Source organism: Columba livia, chromosome 11, assembly GCF_036013475.1.
Source record: "Columba livia isolate bColLiv1 breed racing homer chromosome 11, bColLiv1.pat.W.v2, whole genome shotgun sequence".
Classification (NCBI taxonomy): Eukaryota; Metazoa; Chordata; class Aves; order Columbiformes; family Columbidae; genus Columba; species Columba livia.
Genome location: NC_088612.1, coordinates 9,890,200 through 9,914,343, shown reverse-complemented (window position 1 = coordinate 9,914,343; position 24,144 = coordinate 9,890,200). Strand labels below are relative to the sequence as shown.

General features: G+C 41.6%; 1 protein-coding gene and 1 long non-coding RNA gene across 15 annotated transcripts in view; one reads left to right on the top strand and one right to left on the bottom strand.

Moving 5' to 3' along the window:
- ADAMTS17 (ADAM metallopeptidase with thrombospondin type 1 motif 17) overlaps window positions 1–24,144 on the top strand; it is a 191,601-nt gene that overhangs the window by 29,175 nt on the left and 138,282 nt on the right. For all 13 annotated transcript variants that reach the window (XR_010475409.1, XR_010475408.1, XR_010475412.1 and 10 more), the window contains exons 5-7: window positions 5,844–5,927; window positions 6,503–6,660; window positions 13,116–13,159. Coding sequence is in view for 4 of the 13 variants with exons in the window: in XM_065076676.1 (XP_064932748.1) it covers window positions 5,844–5,927; window positions 6,503–6,660; window positions 13,116–13,159 (286 nt within the window). In the remaining 9 variants the exon portion in view is untranslated. The remainder of the gene's footprint in view (window positions 1–5,843; window positions 5,928–6,502; window positions 6,661–13,115; window positions 13,160–24,144) is intronic.
- LOC110355690 (uncharacterized) lies at window positions 666–14,163 on the bottom strand. Of its 2 annotated transcripts, none has more exons than XR_010475417.1 (3): window positions 14,029–14,163; window positions 1,760–1,838; window positions 666–1,279 (listed from the first exon to the last, which is right to left on the bottom strand). It is a non-coding gene; the product is annotated as an uncharacterized LOC110355690 (long non-coding RNA). The 2 variants fall into 2 exon arrangements; XR_002408542.2 differs by lacking the exon at window positions 14,029–14,163 and adding an exon at window positions 2,516–3,554.

Sequence of the window (24,144 nt, the reverse complement as noted above, 5' to 3'; positions counted from 1 at the left end):
GAAAAGACCTTTAAGATCATTGAGTCCAACCGTTAACCTAGCACTGCCAAGTCCACCTCTTACACCACCTCCTCTTGTGTTTTCTTTTCATCTGAGAGAAATGGTCAGCAAGGCAAAAAGGAAATTCTCTGTCCTCATAGACAGGCAAACTGCACTGACCGCTGTTGTGGCTGGTCTTTGTGACTTATGCCTTCAGCTTCCCGGAGAAATGATTCAAATGATTCCGAAGCACATGATAAATGAGGTATGAGACCCTTTGGAAAGTTCTGTCCATGGCCATGGTGTTTTGAACGATGAGGTTTCATAGTGACTGGTTTCAGCTAGTACCTGAACAGCAAGTTGAGAATGCTGGCTCCTCGCGAGAGTGCAGAGCTTACTTTGAAAACCAACTACTCAGACTGACCCTCTGAGCATTTGGAGACAAAGATGTCTGAATTTTCAACACACAAGATAGTAATTTAAAAGCTGCTTTCTGTGGTTTGAAAACAACAACAAAAATATTTTTTTATTTTTTTTTTTCTCCTTCTCCCCTAAGTGCATTTTTTGGAATAAATTACAACTGTGGCTTGGTTTTGAGCTTGTCTTTTTGTGAGAGAATACAACACGCAGGAGTAAGTTACTGTAGTATGTGTTAGTTCTCCTGCAGCTGTTGCTAAGCCATGCGATTAGCATGCAGCAAGCAGTAACTTGAAGTTAGTCATCTTTTGGATGTCATTAAGTGGGAAAAATTTTATGTTTTTCTTTAGGAATAATACTGGTTTGCTCTCTGAAGCTTTATTTTACACTCTGCAGATCATTTTTCATTTTGGATTTCCCCCCTGAGAATTTTTTTCTTCTATGTTGAAGGAGCAGATAAAATCATTTTTATCGTGCATGCATTGATGGATTTATATCTCTGTGCTCTTGGGGGCTGGCACATAAGGGCTCCAGAGCTGCCACTGATAATCGGCTCCCTTACTGTGATCTGGAATTTTCATGATGGGAACAGGGATGTAAAGGAAAAGGATATTTGATCACTGTCTACAGATTTCTCTTTTTGCTCCAGCAGCCCAAGGAGAAAGAGTTATGTCAACTGTATCTTATAAAGAGCCATGAACATGTTCTCTTTCATAATGTTTAATGGGATAATTTGAAAACTTGGCTTTAGGTGGGTGTTAGAAATACTTTAGCACTTTTCAAAACAAGTGAAAGACAACCTCAGTAACCTGACTAATGCTTCTGCCGTCCAAATGTCGTCCAGCAGCCAAGGCAATGGGGAGGCTCTTGCTTGAGTGCAACACTTAGGGAAGAAAGAAGAAAAAAAGTCAATTTACCCTCAGGGTTACTGTTCTGAACTTCAAAACATCTGAAACACACACATCTCCCTCCAACCATCCACCTGCAGAGGAAGCTCTCGAGAATTAAAAAAAATTAAACTGATGTAGTTTAGTTCCTCTTTTAGCCTAATTCCTTATGTCTAGGTTGCGCTTTGTGCATGCTGGGGCAGGCCTAGAGAGCTCATGGCAAAGCTGCATTTATTCTGTCCCTTCCATGTCAAAGCTATAATGAGAAGAAAGGCAGGAGGAATGCAAACAGGAGGAGAAGGATGGTTCAGACTTCAAGACTTTCTGTTTTCTCTAGAACATTCTGTGCAGTAAAGCTCTGTTGGGGAAAGGTAGATGAAGGAGGGGGATGCTGGAGACGGGCTTTATTCTTTTTCTTGGTTTTCTGCACTTCCCCTTCCATTGTTCTGTCAGTTTTATATGACTCTTTACCATACCTCTTTCTGTTTCCAAAGCTCACTCTTTACTTTTGATGATTCCTCACAGAATGGAAGTCAATACAGTGTAGAAGTTCACCTGCAACAGGGCAACCAGTGATCATGACCATGCTTTCAGTCACCTTGACAACTTTTCACATCCCTTCCCTTCAGCCCAGTGACCTAGAACCTCCACTGCTCTTCTCTGACACTGTGGTGATGTCCTGAAAAATTAACCTTTGCATTTGGTTCCACGGCAGTGTATTAGTGGGTTTCATGCAGCTAACACACTCCCAGCTGCCTTATTTTATTAAAAAGCTCTAAAATACCCTAAATATTTTTACTTTTCCCTTGTTGGAAGTGGTCACAGCAGCCTCAAGGGTGTGATACAGTTGCAGGCTTGAGGGAAGGTGGCCCAGAGCATTGCAAATGGGAGGGAGGTGTCTGTGAGTCTGTCTGTCTGTGGATGCACACTGTCTGCACAGCAGGAGACCTTGAGCATCTCTGAACTGGGACATCCCATTCCTCCTCCCCTGCTCCCAGCTATCTCGGCCGCCTCCCTGGGCACCATTAGCTCACAAGTTGGACATGGCGTCTGAACATCTTTGACACGGGGTCCGTGGATGATGGTTTACTTGTAGGCTGGGTGAGAAGGGCAGAAGGTGGTCACAGCCATGATGGAATCTGATTCCTAGCAGGAAAGATCTATGAATTTGAATTATTTTATTTAAAAGACACGCAGATTTCATGATAATGCTTCCTTTGGGCACAACCTACCTTGCACGGTCTGGTTTAACAGTGCCTATGTAAAATAGCTGTGAATAACCTGTGCTGAACTCTGTCTTGTATTTTTTCAAGTAATTTAGTATCTGGTTTTCTTCTCGCTGGGATTCCTTCTACCCTTAACCACTGTGATTTGAAGCAGTTTGGATTTTAGTTTAAGAGGATAGTGTGTATTGGGTGCAGCTGGCTGAGGGGAGCTGGGGGGGGCTCTCTGAGGAGAGACCTGGCGCTGCCCCGTGCTGGACACAGCCGGTTCCAGCCGGTTCTGGTGGCTCCACAATGGCCGCACCACAGGACACTGCGGAGCCCATCAGCAAAGCAATTGGCGCCTCTATGACAACAGATTCAAAAAAGGACAAAAGGCTGCATAGGCGGTGTGAGGGAAAATCCGTGTGAGACTCACAGAGCAGGAGGAGGACGAGGTGCTCCAGGGGCCGGAGCAGAGGTTGCCCTGCAGCCATGGAGACACCGTGGTGGGGCAGGTGGGTAAATGTGATATTTTGATAGTGTCCTGCAGCTCTGGAACTGGACCATCTTAAGTCACAGTGCTAATTAATACCTTTTTTCAGCTGAACTTATTATGATCATACTTTGAATTCTGAGAAACAGTGTGGAGTTGTGTGAAACAAACAAAGGATTACTCTTCTTCTGGCAACTGTCTATTAATTGCTGAGAAAAAAATTTTAAAACTTTACTACAAAATTATTTACCTCGACATGTGGGTATTGTTAGCTATCATACTTTCTAACCTTTTCCCAGTAATAAATCAGGTACCTAGAGATTCATCCTTGTAGTTAAACAACCCATAAACATGGCCAGAAGATGCACTTTTGTTTGCACCACATCTTCCAAATTCTGCACACTGTCTATCCTAAACCATCTGGAGAAACACTTCTTGCTAACAAACTTGGGTTTGTTTCGCAGCAATAATCAGCATCCTGTCACTACCAGAGTCCCGTAGCCCAGCACTGCGCTGTCAGACAAGTTACAGAATGTTTATCTGTACACACATTAAAGTACCGATTGCAGCACAAAGGAGCCAGTCTGACTGCACTGAAGCAAGTGTCTCCATTTTAATCCAGCCAGAGCTCCTGGACTGAAAGGTCTGGTTCAGTCTGAGGCAGTCGGAGCAGGGGATGGACACAGAGGTAGCTGGGGCAGATCTCTGACGAGAAAGGGTCTCTCTCTTCTCTAGGCAGGTTGATTCTGAATGCTTTAGTTGTGCCGCTTGTACCAGTCAAGCTTTTTTAGCAGAGGGAAAGGTTATTGTTCGTACTAGGCAACACAAACTATCATCAGTCTGGGGCTTCTTTGGGCTCCATTTAAGAAAATGAGCAAACAAGCTTGAATAAACAAGCAAATTAAAGCTTCTTTCGCATGCCTGCTGTCTTTTTGGTTTAGAATCCATTTGCTGCTGCCGTTGGCTAGGTTGAGCTCTTCTGAGATCACTGATGGATGCAAATAAAGTGCAGTTGAAGTTATTGTTAGGACAGAGAGCACAAGTGAAGAGGAAGAAGGGCTGACAGCCTTCAAAACGACAAGCTAAACTCTGGTTCTTGCTATGTGAGTTTTGCCAGTGAGAACCACCTTTTGAAGAGGGTGATGTTTGGACCTCTCTGTGCTGGCTCTGGAGGCAGCTTGTCTGCTCTGATGGAAGGGCAAGGACCACTATCTGTTAGGCGTAATGATAAGAACGTGTCTGCTGTACTGTCATTTTATGAGCAGAAACTTTATGGGATGGCCAGAACTAGCAGTGAGCTGGGGAAATCAAAGGCGTCCATCACCGGCAGATGTTTGTTAGCCTCTGTACTGGTCTGTGAGAGACTGACTTGATCAGCATGATACCCCATTGACCTTCCCTGCTGAATGTCCAGGTCTCTTTTTGCACACAGGTCAACTGTCAGAACCCTTCTCTGCAAGTGTCAAGTTTATCCCCCCAGGTCTATAGTGAGAGGCTGTAATGACTCTGCCAACACACCCCTGAGCTAAGCAAATAGTAGGAGCGCTTGTATGCATTTGTATAGCAGCCGCAGGGAAGATAAATGGCTTATTGTGCTCATACTGAAGGTCAGTGGGTCAAATACTGAGTAGCGTCTGTCTTGCAATCTGCGCCTAAATTATAGGAAACATTTATGTGTGTGCTTAAGTCCAACCCCAAACACTAAAGAGCTTTAAGAACGCTCTTACACTGAGCACATTCCTGAGTATTTGCACAAATAGGAAAAATACCAAGCGTTGAAAACATAATATCCAAAACGTGTTCATGTCTGGGGTTTGTTGTAGGAAGTTAACTGAGCCTGTGTGATATTCCCAGCCAAATGAGATGTGAGTAAGGAATATAGCTTACCTGAGGCCAAATCCTGCCTCCCATTAGTCAAGAGTCTTTCTTCAGTGGTCTTGGTTTTATTTTTTTGACTGAATAGGGAATACACTACTCATCCAAATGTTATTATGCAGTATTTTACACCTTCTTAAAAGAAACCCCTCCCTCACCTTTTTCATATAATTCAGTTAAAGCATTTGTACACAGAGAAATGAGTGGAATAAAATTCTGGCATCAATTAAGATCTTATGTTCTAACGTATAAAAATGAGGTGAAGTATCTGAGCTGGAATGCAAAATCTGGAGAAAGTACTAAGGTAGTTTCCGGTGCTATTTTTGTATTTCTGAGGCTTGTGTCATTATGTGCAGCCTTATTACTATTCTCTTATATAAGATATGAAAATAACAGAGGGAAATTGCTTTTCCATTCTATTTCCTGAAGTCTAAAACACACCATTATTTCATCTTGCATTCAGATATCTCTGATATTTAAATGCTGAAGATCCATGTTAGTTGGATGCTTCATAACGTCTGTCCATGTTCCTGAGACTTTGGTTTATGTTCAGTGTTCCTTTGGAACATTTCTCTCCTTTGTTGCTCCTTTCTCTTGTTTATTCCATTTAAAAGTATTTTTCTTTCTGCAACTAGCTGCTTTTTTTCAAATGTTTTTTGTCCCTGAATGCTGAATCTTGCTCAGATTAGTCTGTGACAAATTGATCAGGTGGTAAAGCCCAGTGTAGTATGGTAGGAGCAAACCTACTGTGGGTTTGCAAGTGCTTTAGCTACAATGTAGTATGTGGAACTGTTAGAATGGTAGAACACAGTAGCTCGTAAAAATTCTTCATTTTATTGAGGGCGTAACACAACTCATTTGGGTTTGGTTAGGTCAGTTTTTTGAAGGCCAAATGTCTAACTTTAGTCACAATTAGTTCCTTCAGCTATTACTAGGTCTTGACATTGTTACTGATATACTGTGGATGTTCTCTTTGCATTTTGACAGGTGTACAACATGTTTCAACATCAAAGTCTCGGAATTAAAGTCAACATTCGAGTCACCAAACTTGTCCTGCTTCGGAGCCGTCCTGTGAGTTCTGACTTGTTTTGGCCTTGCTGCCATAATTGCACTGTGGTGGTTTCGCATGCAGAGCAGCATCCCTGTGCGAGAGGGAGATGTGGGGCATGTCAGGCCACACAATCACAAATTGTGAATAATACCTGCCACGCTTCACCAGGCAGTATGAGAGGTGGGAAATATAGGGAGCTGTGGGAGTGAAAGGAGCTACCGTCCTTTTTTTCATCCTCCCTGGTAAATCTTTGTCTGCTTATAGTTGCAAATCAGTTTCAGGAGTTAATTGTTACTAAGACTAAAATCATATGGCTCTGGTATCAAATAAATAACTTCCAGACTTATAAAATATTTGAATATTGTGATTAGCTTATGAGTGCTGCCAGCTGATGCAGTTTGTTCTGTAGATCAAATGACACATTTCACTGTGGATTCCAAAGTCCACAGTTCACCTGCTCAGATGAAGCTGGTTTTGCACATTTTGTTCTGTTGCATCGGTATCTTTGAGCCTCTGGTTATTTATCAGAGGTCTAACACTTTATGTAAAGACTGTGACTGATACTTTTGCATCTCTTTTTTTTTTTTCCCAAAAGGCAAAGTTATCTATTGGGCATCATGGAGAGAGATCTCTGGAGAGCTTTTGTCAATGGCAAAATGAAGAATATGGTGGGGCAAAATACCTTGGCAATAACCAGGTACCTGGCGCAAGGGATGACACCCCTCCTGTGGATGCTGCTGTTTTTGTAACCAGGTATAGTGAGGTCTGGTTTATCACTGTACTTCAACCAATAATGGCCCATAGTCAATAATGGGGTTATCTGGTTCAGCAGTAATCCAAGAAAAAGATCCGCTTCTGCTGATATATTTGCTATCTAGATGCCATTTGAATGGCTCAGATGAAAGTGATTTGTCTTGTTTCTGTGTATAATTAACAAGGTTGTGCAAAAGCATCTCTCCTCTTGAACCAGAGTGTTGTGGTAGGGCAAAACATGGCTCTAGCACAGGTGATGATTTTCCTCACACCAGCTGGTATAAGTGGACAAAACAGGTGAGGTTTTGGAGCATAAGCTCTTCTTCCTAGAAGAAGCAAGCTGCGGAGGTGAGAACACAGCTGAGAACAAGTGCTCTGAGTGTAATTAGGTACGAATCAGCTGAATGGTCTGAGAGGAAAGACGGTTGGTGCCTGCAGAGACAGTGTGACAGTTGTGGGGAGGTGGTGAGGGAGTTATCTCCTAAAGAAAATGAGAGATGAATACAATAAACTAAATTAATTTTCTCTCTTTGCCCCAGGAAGTAACCACTTTAACACTTCTCCCGTATCACAGCTGAGACAGAGGAGGGCTGTTATTCTTAATTTGTTTGTATGTTTGAAAACCAATGCATCTGTTTCAGATGTGAAATAATCTGCGTATGAATATTTGAGCAAAATTCCTTGCAGCTCACAGCTCTGTAACTATTGATGTATTGAACACATCAGAGTATGGTCCAGATAAAGAAAGCAAAAGGGCTGTTGTCCCCACTATCCTGTAGTCTTTTTAACTTTGCTACCAGAGCTCAGCCTCACAATACAACGCAAGTCCCAAGTTCCTCACAATCACCATAAATTCTGAGTAGCATATCCACAGTCTTTTAAGTGGATTTCATACTTTAAGGTGTCAACGAAGAATGCATCATTGTAGAAATGATCTCTGAATAATTAAAGTGAGCATAGAAATATAGTGTAAGAAGAATACTCTATGTGCTAGAAAAACACTATTTCCTACCCCCTTCCTCTCCAGTTTGAGACAGGAAATGTCTGTACTGCAGTTCAATATAATTAACTTCTTTCACCTTTTTTTCTCTGCCAACAATGCAAGTATAAATACATAATTTTGCGTAAACTGCCATTCTGATCATAATAATCTCTTGTCTTAACAGTCACATTGTAAGCTATCTGTGGGATTTTGGTGAGCATTCAGTCAAACAGCCAGTGAGCAGGGCATGGGGCCAGCAAAGTTCCTAAGAATGCACCTTCGCAGACATGCGTGCAATTCCCCCAAATCCTTCTCTCTTCTCTGTATTCAGTGTAGTCCAACCAAGCACTTAAGCAGATACTTAACGGTTTAGACAGGGTGAATAGTTCCTTTGAAGTCAATGGGCTGCACATCCTGGTTATAGTTAAGCATGTGCTTCATTGGATCAGGGCCTAAATAAATAACTAACATTTTTGTTAAACTCATCTGGGCATCCAGTTGTCCTGCATGACAAGCGAGGCATACAGAATCTCTTCTGATGGGCTCTAAGCATGGAACAGGGGGAATGAGCAGAGCATTTCATCTGTGCCGTCTCTCTGCAGTTTATAAAATTAAATGCATAATGTCAGGCTGAGTTGAACTCAGCCATCTGAGGAGGAATTGCAGGAAGAGTTTGTAGGAAGAATTTTTCAATAAATTTGCAGGGTTTTGCAGCTGGAATAGCTGGAGAAGTACAGTTTCACTTGGGTTAGAGACCAGATTCAGATTTTGTGAGAAAGTTCAGGCCAGGGAGCACATTGCTGTGCAGAAGAGCAGCATTTTTCTTGTTTGATAGGCCAGCAGCGTGTACTTGCAGTCTTTTTCATTCCTTCTTGCTGTGTCTTGTCATCCTTAACCCATCCTGCTCCTGCTGCATAGAAGATGCCGCATTGCTTGGAAGAATTCTGGCCTGGCAGTCTGACTCCTGCATCAGGGAAATGAGGTTTTCTACTCTTGGCTTCGGAAGTGTGTGTGTGTTTGTGTGTGTCCCTGGACCCTCCCCAGACTGTACAGATGGGCCAGTGGTAGAGGATATGGGAGCAACAGCATGTCCAGCACAAACGATAGCGCCAGAAAAAGCAGAAGCTGAATTTTCAGCAGCTGCAGCTGCTTTAGGACTAGAAACAGATTCTTTGGGGTCAACCTCTGAAGTAATCCCTCTGGTTCCAATCTAGCTGTGTTCATATGAAACACCAAGGCATGCTTGCTTTTCCAAATTTTACCTCTAACTGATGTTTGCCATATATTCATTTTTATGCAAAAGTAGATGACCTAGGTGGCAAATATCCCATCTGTGGGGTTTTAATAGTATCCACCTGATTGAGTTCCAGGTAAGACACATATTATGCCTGTGAAATAAGATGTACCGTTGCCCATCTCAGTAAATAATGAGACAGTGGGAATAATCTGTTATAGCCCTGAAGGTCTGAGTATAGTGTTGTAGACTCTGTTAATCATCAGATTTTTCTTGTTCAAATTCTGGTTTTGAACTTGCAGAAATTCAGATCTCTGCTATCTATGGATAATGTACTTCATATTTTAACGGGCAGCTGAGCAGAATAACTTCTGTCTGCGGAATCTGTATCTTGGTGATCTTAGAAGTATGTCTCATTTGAAACACGTCTCCCTCTTGATCTTCTGTCTTTTGCATTCCCTAGGATATATTCAGACATTCTGATGTCCTCCCACCTCCTGGCGTTTGGGTCACTTGTTAGACTACAGGTGATGTGATAGCAGAGCCGAGAATGACACAACACTGATAGGAACAGAATTCAGAGCTGTCATTAAGCAGAGACTTGTTGTGGTTTTTTTTTTCCTGACATACTGGTGTAGTTACTCCATTTGCAGCCTGTGTTTCTCTTCCACATTTCTCCAGCCCTTTGCCTTCCCAAATGAGGCAGTTCAATGTGCATCAAGGAAACTGGGCATGTAGTGCTACTAAATATATATATGGATGTGCAAAGTTTTTTTTGGCAGGTTTTTCACCATACAGTTTCCTCTGTCCTTTAGCTTTATGACCCTGTGGGTTAAACTGATCAAAAGATGTCATTTGAAGGATGCTGGGAAGTGGCTGTTAAACAGAATACTTCTTATTCGTGTTGCACAGTTCAACTACTGTCCTTCTTTCTTACAGGAAGAACTTGAATTGCAGAATTTAGCTTAGCACAGTTAGGTATTTTTTTCCAGCTCATGTGAGCCAGATGGAAGAGTGACTGTAGGAGGAGTTCTGAGCATTTATTTTCTGGCTATTTTTATTGAAAAAACCAACTGACTTCTTGTCATTTTTTTTAGAATTAAGTCTGATAATGGAAACATTCTGTACAGTACCACAAGTGATAATGACTGAGAATTTCACAGGTCCCTAGAAGATGAGAACATGTCCTGTTGATTCAGTTAGTGGCTAAAAGTGAAGAGTAAATTTGCTTCACAGCTACAGCATGTGATTTCAGTATAATACCCAAGACTTAGTGTGATAAGGTCAGGTCTTGGATTTGAACTGCAGCTCCTGAACCAAGAATTTTATTCCAGTGTAGCTCCATAAAAGATTCTGCTAACAAAACTATGTCTCTGTGATAAGAGACCTCTGCACATGCAATAAATATATCTTTTTTATATCTTGTGGCATCATTGTAGTATCGTTCATGTCAAGCTCTCACTTAAAAAAAATAGATGCAGTCAGGCTCAAAAATGCTGGAGATTGACACCTGTGACTGAAACCTTTTTAAAAGCAGATCAGTTTCAGGGCCACCTTAGTTACAGATGTGACTGATCCACAGGTGAGGCAGATCTTCCTTAATGGCTCTTCAGTCTTTTGCTCCCCCGTGGTTGCCTCTTTTTTTCTCTGTTTGGGACTGGAATGCCGCTTTCTGGGACTGGCTGCTTAGTGTGGACGGAGTTTTGTGAGGAATTGCCTTGGGTATCTTTTATTTCTGTTTTATATATATATTTACTAGTAGTGTATTAGTATTTTGTTATTTTATCAAACTGTGCTTATCTCAATCCAAGTTTCTCCTTTGCCCTTTGATTCTCTCCGCTATTGGGGAGGGAAGGGAAGCGGGTGAGTGTGTGGCTATGGTGGTTGTATTGCCAGCTTGGGTTAAACCGTGACAGGTGGCTGCTTGTGTTTGGAAGAAGACTGAGACCCACCAGGCTCATTTGTGACTAAAGGTTTGGATGTGCTTTTCTGTTTGGCCACAGAGTTTTGGGGTAAAATGTTTACAATAGGTCTGGATGACTTAAAGCCTAGCATTTTGGTAGAAGATCTTTGGACAGAAGGATGACGTCTCTTGGACTTGCGTTTATGGCACTTTAAAGGATGGGCTGAGGAGGTTTCATACTTGCAGGCCCACATGCAGTGAACTGAGCAGCTACGTTCCCTTCTTCTTGCTGACCTGTTTCAAGTCCTTCCCTGAGCAGACAGCATCCCAGCACTCTCTTTACAGACCAGGATTGTTCTGCCTCTATAGGAGAGTCTACAAGTTATGCTGTATCATTTATTCTACAAGACCCCTCACTTTATGGCATGGTGGCAATTTCTCCAGGGACCTGCCTGAAAGCGTCAGGCGCCTTTTGGTGCGGAGCACAGAGCACAAGGAGCAAATTTGCTTTATTTGCAGAGCTGGCCAGCCCCTGAAGAGAGATGCTTTTCTAGCAATGGCCTCCTGCCATCTACTAATAGTTCAGCTATCTGTTGTCACAAGAAAAGCATCTGTTTGATTTACCAGTTTATATAACATAATAAGTCCTTAAATAAACCTCTGTCGAGCTGGCTCTGGGAACTCAACAGGCGTGCTTGTGCCAGCTCCGTCAGGAGACAGTCATTAGTCTTCTTTGGAAAGGCTGGAATGCCAAGGTGTCGAGACACAGTAAGGCTGCGGTGAAAAATGAAAGCGGGGGCCGGTGTGTGGTCGTAGCTTCTGATTTTGTTTTGTTTCTATCTGATTTTTTAACACTTTGGTTGTTGTGTTTTTTCTGCATTGAAGCATGGTTAGTTTCCAATGTCTGCTTAACAAGGGCTGGTAATAGCTGTTGTTTCTTTTCCTTCCAAGTCCCTGACAACTTGATTTGTGACTTTCAAGGGAGTTTGGTGTGAAGGGTTTGGGTTCATCAGCCACAGTCCTGGGCCTTAAATCCCCTTTTCTATAAACCCTAATTTCATATTTTTCTTCAAGAAAAAAGTATTTTAAATTTTTCTCTAAGTATTTTTTTTAAGTAGTTATCTTTCTTTAAGTAATTTTAATCTTCCTCCTGCCAAGCTCTTAAACTCAAAATCCCATCAGGGACTCAGGCATTTTGAATGACACACTCCAAATGTATTAATACGATTCCCTCACTAGCCTCCCCACAGGGTGAGGAAAGCCATAATGATAGAGATTATGGTTCCTTGGCTCCCCTTGGGTTAAGGAACTTCTGCAATGGTTTAGCACATGTGATGCTTTTTTTCCTGTTCCTCTTCATGGCAGACAGCACTGCAAAGCATGTCTGGTGAGAATGGCTCCTGAAGTTTAGGTCTAAGTGCTTATTGAAATGTATTCAAACCATTAATGCAGTTATAAAAAAGCTTTTCTTTCCATACTTGTTTTTCTGTCATGAGGAATCTCATTTACAAATCTCACATCACTTAGATGTGAACTTCAAGGCTTTTTAGTCTGTGCCTGTTTAATGCAGCTCTGTGGATCCCTCGTTGATTTGTGGGTGCCAGTGGAATATGTATTATCTGTTCTTGCCTTGATGAGATCTGAGGAGTCTGGATGAGATGTGGAGGAGTAACAGGGACCAAATGAAGTCTCTTGAGCCTCTCTGTGTTGGATTCAAATAATAAAATAGCAAATCTGATTGTAGTAAGTTTAGCTGAAGCCAATTCACCATGCAGTTACCTGGCAAATCCTGACATTCTACTTCCATGTCAACATCTGCCTTTCTCTGTTTAGTCCTGCTTCTTTCTTGTCCTTTTCTATTCCAGTGGAAGAACAAAAAATGGAAGAACTGAGAATTTGTGTGTACGTGATCAATTCTGCGTCTCCAGGCAGTGTCCCCACATTACCTCCTCCTCTCACTTTTGATGGTGCTGTTGCATCATGGGCTGACTGCTCCTTTTTGTTACAGTTCTCTTGTGAAAAGATGATGTTCCAGTTTAATCCAATTGCTGAAGTCTGACATCATAGAGTGGGGCAGTACTCTTTTACATGCTAAATTTTAAATCTCTTAATTTTGACTGTAGTATATGGAGCTGATTCACACAATTGCTTGTAAGCCTGGAGGAGCAATCAGTGCTGCTATCTGTGTTGTCATGGTGTAGACTGCACAGCAGTTTAAAAAAAAAAACCCTAAAGCTCAACACCCATGATATGTGAGTCATGCATCACTGCTTTTTCCTAGCCTGCAGTCTGGAGGCACAGGATACATTTCACTTCTGTTCTGTTTTTCTTTCTAGGACAGATTTCTGCGTACACAAAGACGAGCCTTGTGACACTGTGGGTAAGTCAAAGAAGTAGGGGAGAGTATTTTGATAGCCGACTCTTTGCCAAGAGGAGTTTTCTGGGCAATCTTTCATTCTTTGTTTTGCTGTAACATTGTTTTTGCTGTTCTGTATACCTCTGTGGTGCAAATATGAATTAGTTGAGCAGCGTATGAACTATAAATAAGCTGTTAAATATTAACCACTTCTAAGCACTGGAGATCTCTGTGTTCAGGAAGTAATCTTAAGTATTTCTACTTCTTTGGAGCAGGTGTAGAATTAGATAATTGGAGATTAAGAAGCTGTCTTTTGGTGTGTCTGCATCGTGTTCCTTTCAGTGCTCTCTCACCTAAACCAAGAATTTGATAACTAATAAAAGTATTTCCCATTGTAAGAACTGATGTGACACTCCCAGATCAAATGGGTGCTCAGACACCAGAGAATACTTCATTGTAGGAAAGCCAAGCTAAATCTTCTTTTCTGCCTTCTACTTCCTAATCGCTTTTAATCTTATGCAAACCCTGGATACACAGAGTCCTTCCATCCTACACATTGAATACTTTGTCTATTTATTTATTCAATTTAGGTAGTGGTAACCTTCACAGTATCCTCCTGGTATTTTTATTTTAAATCACCACAGTAGCAGCAGTGTTTGGAGGTGTAGCTTAACATCCTCTCTATGATGACTGCGTGATTTTTAAGACTTGCCTTAATGTCAAGCAGCCCCTTATCCTACATTCTGTGTAAACTTGGAGTAGATGCTGTTTTTCAGCTGGTGTTACGCTCCAGAATTCAGAGAGACACTCACAGACTCGGGCTTGCTGTGCTGACAATAGTGGGTGATGAAGAACATGGGGGAAAGTGCCTTCAGCGGGAGCTCTGATATTACCTGCAAGTCTTTGCCTCTCTGTGTTGTGGAGAATGATCAGGTGAAAGTCCTCTCCAAATCATCAAGGCAGCCTGTGAAAGTGAGAATCTAGTCCAAAGAGTGACATTGCATTTGGTCTTCACAGTGATGCTGACGTCATAGAACTCCCCAACGTTCTCTAGAACAGCAGCTTGCTTTCATTTCTTGCCTTGTAGTTTGCTTTTATGTATGAAGAACGTGATCTCAGCAGAGGCATGGGCATGTGTTTTTATACCTGCTTATGGATGAATTTGCCATCCTGTAAAGGAAGAAACATCTTTCTGGTGAGCAGGCACTCTTCTAAACTAGGAGACTGAGGCTTCTGCTCTATGTAAGGCAGAGAATCTGGACTCTAGACTCCTGATTTCTATTCCCAGCTCTGGCATTGACTCGTGTGACATTTGGCAAGTCACAGTCTGAATGCTTCTGTCTACCTCTATGAAATTGAGGAGTTTGAGTGAAAATCTACAGGAGATTGCATGGCTTAAGAAGTCCTTGTATAAAGCAGTGTGATGTCCTTGATGCAATACAAGTCCAGAATCTAGTGTTGCTTAGTCATGTTTAACAGACTATAAAGAATCTGTTAGATGATGTGTACTGAAATAAGAGCACTCAGAGTGCTCTAGGTAATGGGCTTTTTAGTGACAGTGCCTTGATTTTTCTTTACAATGTGAGAAATATAGAAGCACAACTTTCCCTGGTGGAAGTATTGAGGCCCAGCTGCTTTTCGGAAATGGGATTATGAAGTTTAAATGGCTTCTAAGAGGTGTTCATTTGTGCTCAAAAAGATCTGTATTGAAAAACCTGTCTGGAATCTTTGCCTGCCATGCAGACACAGAGAGAAAACAGCAGCAGGAGGTTTGTATTTGTATTCTGGCAGGGGCCTCTCACTGAAACCAGTTGCTCTGGGGACTTCATTCCAATTTTCTTGGTCTAGCTGCCAAGGCAGTGTGGAAGGTTACATAATGGCTGAAACAAGCTCAGAAATAGTGAAAATATGTAGGTATGTCTTTGTGGGGTGATATCCCACTGGCTGCATCAAGAAACAGAACCACGTTTGTTTAAGAAATAGATTGTTAATGTTCATTGCCCTGCTTGGTTGTGTAAGTCAGCCCTAAGAACGAATGGATTCAAAAAGAGGTGGGGAGAAGGAAAACAATATTTTTGTGTACAACACATTTGCAACAATTGTGTTTCAGCAACCTCAGTGGTGGGACCTCCGATCTGCTCAGCAATTCGAGCAGGGAACATTCGCTTTGTGTGACGCAGCCTTGTCACACAACAGTCAAAAAGCTTGCAGGCTGCTGCCGCTTCAGGCTCATCTCCCGTGATGTGAATCTAACCAGATCTGCCGTTTCCTGCAGAAAAATCTTTGTTCCAATTGAGCTGCCTCTAAGCCAGCCAAATTGGGAGTTTAATGTCTCACTATTAATATCAGGCTGCAGCTTGGAGACTTGCACGTTGTCAGAATCCAACCTTTCTGTGACATAAGCAGATCGAGAATGCCCCTTTCGTTCAATATTTCCACCGTTAGTGCCAAATAAGCAGCTTTACGGTTAGTTAGGAATGATCCTGCGTATTTCAAGGCAAAGCTTGTTCTTGATTCCTCAGTGCGCATGTTACCCCAGATTCAAGCTGAAGCTTCCCTGTATTCAGCTATAATAACGAAAGTGGGGGCAGTGTGGAATTGGGAAATGGAAAATGAGAATGTGTCTTAAATAGCCTTAAATTGCCCTGGTTAAAAAATGTCTTTACCTCTGCTGCAGTCACATGTGCTTTTCTGTGGCTTGATGTCAGGGAAAAGCAAGCAGAGTATAGTGCGTGTACTGCAGACGGGCAAGTTCAGCTGAAGGAAGAGCTGCCTGGAGAAAACCAAGCATCAGAGCAGAGGTGATTGAGAAACGTAGTTTTCCAGGCTGTTTGCACAAGTGAATCAATGTTTTGTGAAAAACCTTCTCATTTGCTGTCTGGCTTTAATTAAAGAGCTCAAAGATAACTTACTGAGAATCCCGAAGATGATAAATCCTTCCACAATTTGTGTCTTTTTTTCTTGAGTCTTCTAAATGCTTATGCGTGAATGGGGAAATCAGGTTTTGGGTTTGCCCCTGCGCTGCTGGATAACTGCACAGATGACATCGTTCTTCTGTACCAATGTTTTCAGATCTTAGTCCTTCTTTTAAATGTATGTAGAGAGCTATGAGTGAGAAGTGCTGTCACAGAAAGCTGCATATTGTGGTGCTATCAGCCACTCTCCCTCCCTTTGTAACTATACTCTGCTTTTTCTTATGAGTTTATTGTAGCAAAGTGTTTCAAAATATGCCCAGCTTTTGCAAATGAGATATTGGGTCTATCTCTACAAGTAGATTTGGTCTCTTTTAATTCTGTGTAAAAGCCTGAATAACAGACTGCACATTTTTTACCTTTTCCTTGCCTGTTTGCTTGTGCAGTTGGGTGGCCTGACTACAACAAGTAACAGTTCTGATGGGTCCTGGCTGTTCTGTGTCCCATTCATTTAAATCTTCCTCCCTTTGTAGTATTGATTCCAGTCCCCTAACAGTGTCACAACAGAGAATGAATCCCCAAGGAAAAGGAAGAGACTAGCTGTTTGCTCTGAGTGGAAAAGAAAAGGAATTCTCACATTAAAAACATTTTCCATAGTGGTTCGTGTTGAATGTTTCTTTATATTCCAGGGCGGGTTTTTATTTGATGCCAGAATAAATAGAAATACCTGCTGCTTAAAACAATTCATTAGAGAAGCAGTGGCTGGCTTTAGCAAAAACCTTGCTGGGATTGTCCTTCAGACCAGAATCAAACACACTTTAATGCATTGAAGTGAACATACTCTAGGTTAAAATGTCCCTTAAAGACACACTGTCAGGTTGATTTGGTGTTTGTGAAAGGGACTTTGTAGCATTGCAGATTTTAATGTCACTTGTAGTTGTATAGGGCAATGGAGAATCAAGTTGCTGGTTTTATGAACCCAAAGGGAGCCATGGTATGGTGCAGGAAGGCTTTTTCCCTTGCCTTTTGGTTGCTAGGGAATAAATACTGGGCTATACAGCCCAGAAAGTGCAGAACTGAGCTCCTGCATATTCATCGCTACAATCTCTCAGGTCCCGCACTACTACCCACAACAGCCTTCTGACTTCTTTTCACCAGCTAGCAATCTCTCCTCTTCCAAATTCCCATTAAAAATTTGTGTGCCAAGGGAGTGTAATGTAAGATTGCATAAATCTTAATAGAAGCACTAGGATGAGCCCAGCCACTCAGGTAATCAGGAATTCCTGCTCCCGTAACCCTTGCTCTTCTTCACTTCAGTGGCCTGTGGGTGCTCTTCCTTGTGTCTTGTTTCAGGGGCATGGCTCCAGCCAGGCTGCTTCACATGCTCACAGCTAAAGACCGGAGGAAAATCCTGCTTGCCCTGGACTCAGTGAGAGTTGTGTTAGTGATTGCAGTGGGATCAGGATCCTGGATCTGTTTTTATGTGTTATCTGAGACATGCAAACCTACTCTGGGCTTCTGTCAAAAAACTGCCTGAGTTTTCTTCCAGAGAAACTAGTTGGTTTGGGGTACCTGAGACATCTTCGGAAATCCTGATATCCTGAGGATGGTGCTTTGTATTTTCTGAAAATCAGTTGACATATCTGTTTAAGCTGTCTATTTGAGCATTCAAAATCACTGAAATATTTTAAAATCTTGCAATGAAACAATAGTTTGTGAGAACCAGAAAATGAAACCCAATAGAAGCCACAGTGAAGCTGGCTGGTCTGCTTTTGGAAAGGCAAGTAAAACAGAAAATACGAAGAAAGGCTATATATACACAATCTATTCCCCTCCATCCAGTCTGTGAAAAATAAAAAAGCTGGGGATGCCAGTTTTACCAGACTACATATTTGTTGATAAATACATCAACTTTTGATGTATTTATATGAAAACTTACAGTGTGTGCAATGTAGTTGGGTAAGTGAAGTACTGATGTTATTTCATAGAGATGTATTTTCTCTTTTTATTGTTACAGAATGTAGAGCATTTGAATTTCATTTGCCTTTCGGTTTGTTTTGCAACTCAGTAGTCTTGTTTAGGTTTGTCTTTATTCGTTCCATATACTAAAGGCAGTGGTGGATTCTTGGTCTCCTTAGATGAAAAATCGGTCTTTATGGAAGAGGCACAGTAGCCAGACACAAGATACTGTCCTTAGTTTGGAGCTTGTAAGGTCCCATTGCAAGGTAGAAAAGAGGTGATTGATCAATCTGTTCTGTTCTTAAAATTTATTAATTTGAGAGCGCTATTGAATGAATTTCTAGTTACCTGAAGTTTTTCTTCATCTTCTCTCTGTTGTTTCATGTCTTTGGGGCAAGAATTGATTTACGTAATTAAAATAAATGAAAGCGTTTAGTGGAGGGAGGGTTAGTGACAGTTTTTCTGTACATTTGTCATTGTTCCTTCTTCCTTGTGTTTCCATTCCCTAGCTCTGCAGTGTCACAGACCCTCAGTTGCTCATGTAATGAACTCCCTTCTCTGGCATTTTTGCTGAGGATCTATTTGACGGTGGTGGTGGTTCAGAGCTCTTAGAAGCTCTTGCTCAATTTTGTTCCTGCATCTTCTCTTTGTTCAGCTGGGCCTGGACACCAAGAAGCTGCTCTCCCCAGAGAGGCCTGGATGGTCTGTCTTCCATCACGCTAACCGCATGGCTTGCCCACTGAGGTCATGGAATTTCCCTACGTTTACTACACTTTGTTCTTCCTAAAACTCCAGCAGTCCTTATTAGTTCTCCTCCATGCATCATTCTCCTTTTGTAGCACCCAAATGTGTTTCAAGCACTTTTATTTTCCAATTATTTATCTGTCTGTCTGTCTTCTTAGTAAGCACCCATCCCATATGATAAAACAATAGGCCTCACAGTGCTGTTGTGTGTTTGGAACTGGCTTATTCTTAGTAATTTGGAGCTAAACACTGTCAGCGGGGAGGAATAACACACTTCCTGCTCTGTACCTGGCCTTTCATTGCCTCTACCATCAATCTGCTATTGGTAATTAATGTTCATAGATATTTAAGCTGGCTTGCTGAAATACATACATAGTCTCTGTCAACTGTAAGGCAGCATGTCCAAAGTCTTCTCATCAGCTTACCACCCTGCTTTTGTTTGTTAAGGTATCTTTGCTGATCTTAATTCTTGCTTATTTTGTTGCTCACTCAAAACCTCCAGTCAGGCTTTTTTGTGTTCCTTGTTGTGACTCACCCCAAAGTTGGTGCAGGACATTTAAGCTTATCTTAGCTTGAAAACTTCACCTTCTCCCGTGGTTTTATTAATGGTTCATAGTAATGTGTTTTGATAAGTACGAGAGAACAACTGTCAAAAATGCTGTGGAAAGGAACCATAGTATTCCTTTACCAGGCAGTGTATTTCTGAGTAAAAATCCTTCAGGCCATCACATCTCATCATTGCACAAGGTGGGTGCTGATTACTCTTGGAATGAAAGATATCTTCAGAAAACTCACTGGTTACAATAATTGTGTTATGGTACTTTCCCATCCAGCATCTAGGATTCCAAATCCTAGCCGAGTCTCGAATTGGTGTGTAACTCTGCTCCTGTTGCCTTTATTGAAAGGAGTATGTCGTGAGAGAAAATATTTGCCATCACTTTGTTGATATTTATTCTGATACTCTGACTTAATTCTTTCATTTCAGCCCCATGTCATAACTCACTTCATGCACTAAATCATTGAACAGTTTGACTGGTACGGGTGCAAACATGTACTGCATTCCACTCCAGGGCCGTTTATGTCTGTGTAAAATTATATAGACATGTACACAAAGCACCTGGAGATTTCAGTCTCCTACCTTAAAGGGCAGATACCTGCCTAAGATGTTCTTTTCCCCATCTTTTTACCCCTCACCCCCTTCCTACTTCTGGGGCTTTGACATGCAATAATTGTGGGGAAAAGTACTCATTATCACTGTTTGTACTAACAGTTCCAAATGAATTTATGCGATAGTGACCCTCAGAAGCAATTCAATAAATTTGCCTGCTAGCATAGAGTAAAAAACAATCAGAAGCATAATCTTTTAATGTTTCTTTTTCTTTTGTACAACAGGCAGTTTTTACGTTTTTGGTTCACCTGAATATACTGTGATAGAACTTCTAAATTATAGTTTTATCTCCCAGAAAGTTTTCTGCCTTGATTATTTTCTAGATTAGGGGTGATCTGTGGGACACTGCCTAAGAAGAACCAAGGCTTTGCTTAGGCTAAATACTGTTTAATTGTGACTTAAAGAAATCTCTGAAAGTGGCCATTGTGTTTGCAAACAGACAAGCTGAAGGCAGAAGCCCAAGTGATGTCCAGCTAAGGACACACTGCCAAACTACTGTCAAAAAAAGCTCTGGAACTGCTCCTTGCTACTGTGTGTGTGTGAAGCTGAGAAGCCTTTGAGGCAGACACGAGCAGAGCAATCTCATTATATTCGGTCTGCGGACAGGCCATCTCTGGCTTTTGGAGTTCATAGGGTTTCTGCTGTTGACTCTCGCCTCATCCATGTAAAAGGAGACTTGCAGACTGCAGATTTTCTGTGCTTTCTGCACTGCTTCACCGGCTTCACACCTCAGCTCCATCACTTCCCCTTGCTGAGGATGCGTTTCTGTAGTGGGTTCTCGCAAGAATGAACATTAAACAAATTTCTTCTGCTCTCATAGCTCAACCTGCTTTCTTCTTTCTCTTTTATAATGTCAGACTGTGGAAAGAGAGATAGTGTTTGTTTTCTGCACTGTGAAACCTGCTGTCAGTATGCTATAAATAACCCATCTCTTGCTATTGTTATCTGTGCTAGAAATGCCAACCCAAGATTCTCTGCAGCAGAAAGCAGGATTTGCTATGAGACACTTTCATTTCAGGTGGAAAGGGAAAAGAATTTGCTCATTGTTTGTTAGCCAAGAGCAGCGAACAGATTTTTTTCACTTCCTGACTTCCAGTCCAGTCCCTTACCCATTACCTCATGGTGCCTCCCTGACAGACCTGTGCTATTAGACAATACACTGAGGTTTTGTTGTAGTGGTTTGTTTTGTTTTCTTTTTATTGTGTTTGCAAAAAAGAATTTCTTGGGAGGAGAAGGAAATGAATTTGTAAATAGCACTTCAGTAAGGTGCAAAGCTCTTTACCAAGGAGATCAGAACTGTTGTCCCCATGGTAGCGCGTGAAGAAACGAACCTAGAGGTGGGAAGGGACGTGCCAAAGGACAGAGCTGGCTGGGGACTAAGCCACAGCTCCTGAGTCTCAGTGCAGGGCCCTCAGCTGGAGGTAACGCTACCTCTTCCCAGCCCTTCCCAATGGAAGCTCAGCTTCTTTGGGCAGAAGCCAGTTCTTCAGGTCAGTAAAATAATGATTCAAGCCTTCAACAGGCCAGAAGTTTGTGTTTCTTTTTTCCAGTGCCTGGGTCTTTATTTTTACCTCTGTTTACGTGTCCCAGCCTGGTCAGTTTGCTGCAGACTGCAGCCACGTATTGCTTAAGAAAGCTGAAACATTTAGAATAGAGAAACCTCTGAGGTTTTTCTTCTTCTCCTGTCAGACATAGATGGCTTTTATCCAGTTGACTGCTTTACAGTGCCTTTATCCTTTGCTGGCTTGAAAACATTTCAGATAGTTTCTCTTGTTTTATAGACCCTGTAGCTAAAAAAAACAAGCTATGTAAAAACATCTGTACATAACTGTGCAATAGGCTACAGACATGTAGGGTAATACAGCATGATTGCATTCATTGTAGCATTTGCTCCACTGCATAATCAAATAGAAGCATTCCAGTTGCACACAGGATATGTAAGAGTAAAGGAAGGAAATGAAGGACAGTTGCCTACTGTACTTTTACATTTCTTTTGCCTTACAGCTGCCAAGACTAAATGCAATTTTGAGAGCAAGTTTTAAATAACATAGAGATGATATTTTACTAGTGATAACTGAGAAAACAGCACTGGGAAGTGTGCATAAAATTCCCCCCTGTCCCATACCCAAGAAGGAAGCTTGACCTGCACTGATTTTAATTTGATTGTTTTTTTCTTTTTTCAATTTTGGTTAACCATCTGGTAACATGACCTAATATAATACTTAGCCTATTTTGCAGCAAGTCTGGTCCTGGAAGGATTTCGCTACACCAAGTGCATTCAATAGACTGAAAGTCAGTTTAAATCCTTGGAATGTTGTTGTTTGTTATTCAACAATTCTCCCACTTCTACTGCCTCAGCACAAGTTCTAAGCCTTTCAGTTGTGATTGTGCTACACATAATGCAAATAGGAATTGGGTGTGTAGCAGAACCTTTTCACCACTGAAAAATCTTCCCTGTGTTTACCATCACTCTGAAAATGCAGCAGGAACTGTGCTCCAGCTGTGATCCACTACATCCAGCTCATGGCTGTAAATGTTAATGGCAAGTGCTGTGGGAGAGGTGATGAAATTTTGAGCTGACCTGAGAATGCACGGACCATGTTTTGGCATCATGTGTTAGAGAGAAACATCTCTGCTTTGACAAAATCAGTAAATTATGGGGAATCCCACTTCATAGTTCGATTTGCACTGTATGCACAGTTCAGCAAAATTGAGGGGCTGACGAAGATGATCTGTGGTCACAGCTGTATTTAAGTATCTAAAAACACAGTCTTATTTTTAGATGTTCTGTCCTGCGCTTGAGTAATGGTTACAGTGCAGCAAAGTGTAAGTGATGTAATTGTATTTAATAGTTCCCTCACCATGGGCTGATCAGCTGTGACTCTTTTGTGCTACAGTTGTGAATGAAAAAGTAGGTAAATGTCGCCTACTTGGAGGTCTCAACAAGGCCATTTAAAGTGGTGCAAATGCTCTGTTACCCATAGTGGAAAAAAATAATGAAACCTGAAAGATCATGCCATGTAAATAAAAATCCAACCTATTTCAGCATAGTCTCTTTTTAATCCTTTATATTTGGCTGTTGGACAAGGATTCTGTATGTTGACACTGTGAATCCTGTGGTTTATTAGATGGTAGATCATAAAAAGGGAGTGATTGAGGAGCTAAACTTCCTTCAGTAGTTGTTGCTTGTAAAAGTGGAAAAGACATTTAGAGAAGCACCTGTTATAGGAAGTTGAGAAAGAGGATGAAGCCAGCGTCAGCTGCTCCTCGACAGCAAACTCTGGAGAGCAACGGTGCAGAAAACAGAAATCACGTCAGCCGTCTCAGCCTGTTCTTCTACTCTGCAGGAGACTGTGTCTAAAGATAAGATGGTAACTTCATAATTTGGTCAGAATTTATGTCTTTAAGATAAGTTGGGTCATCTTCTGGCCTCAACTTAGAACATCTGGCACGGAAATAATGCTCAGCTAAGGATTTACCTGCTGAATCAGCAAATTCGCATTTCTCTGTTTAATGTCCAAAAAATTCGGAACAATTCTTTTAACCTCATTTCTTGGGAAAGTTTGGACGAGTAGAGGTGAACAAACAGGCCTAAGTAATAAAAAAAGATCAAAGAAAGCCAATGTGGTTTCTAGGAAAAGAAGCAAGATCATGGCTTGGTGACTTGTTGGAATTCTTGAAGACTCTTCCTGCCAGAACAGACAAGGAGAAGGCAGAAATGCAGTGGGCTTCCCATTCCTAGCTCTTTCTAGAAGCTTATGATGGACTTTCATTGCAATAGTTAAGTGTCTGACATTCGTGGTCAAGGAACATGAGAGATAATTGGCTTCAGTGGCCTGAAGAATAAATAGGAAAAAGTACTGATAAAGTCCTTTATATTTCTGCCAGTTCAAAACTTTTAGTCAGATACTGCAGGGAACAAAGTTTGCCTCTGGGCTTGTGTCTTTTGAGAAAAAGATAGGCTGATGAAGTCAAAAATAAGATTTTTGTGCATCCCAGGGAGCAGTCATTACTAATCAACAGTGCTGGTGTACAGTGAAAGATTTTGATATTGTAGGATCTTTTGGCTTTTCAACTCTCTTGCAGATCGCACGGGCTTCCAGCTGGGAAGTTACACTGATCTTCATTAACCCTGAGTGCATACAGTGTGGCACTTGTGATCAATGGCTCTGATAGGCTTGACTTTTAGTTTTGTGTTTCCCCTTAACAATTAGTTATTTTGAAGA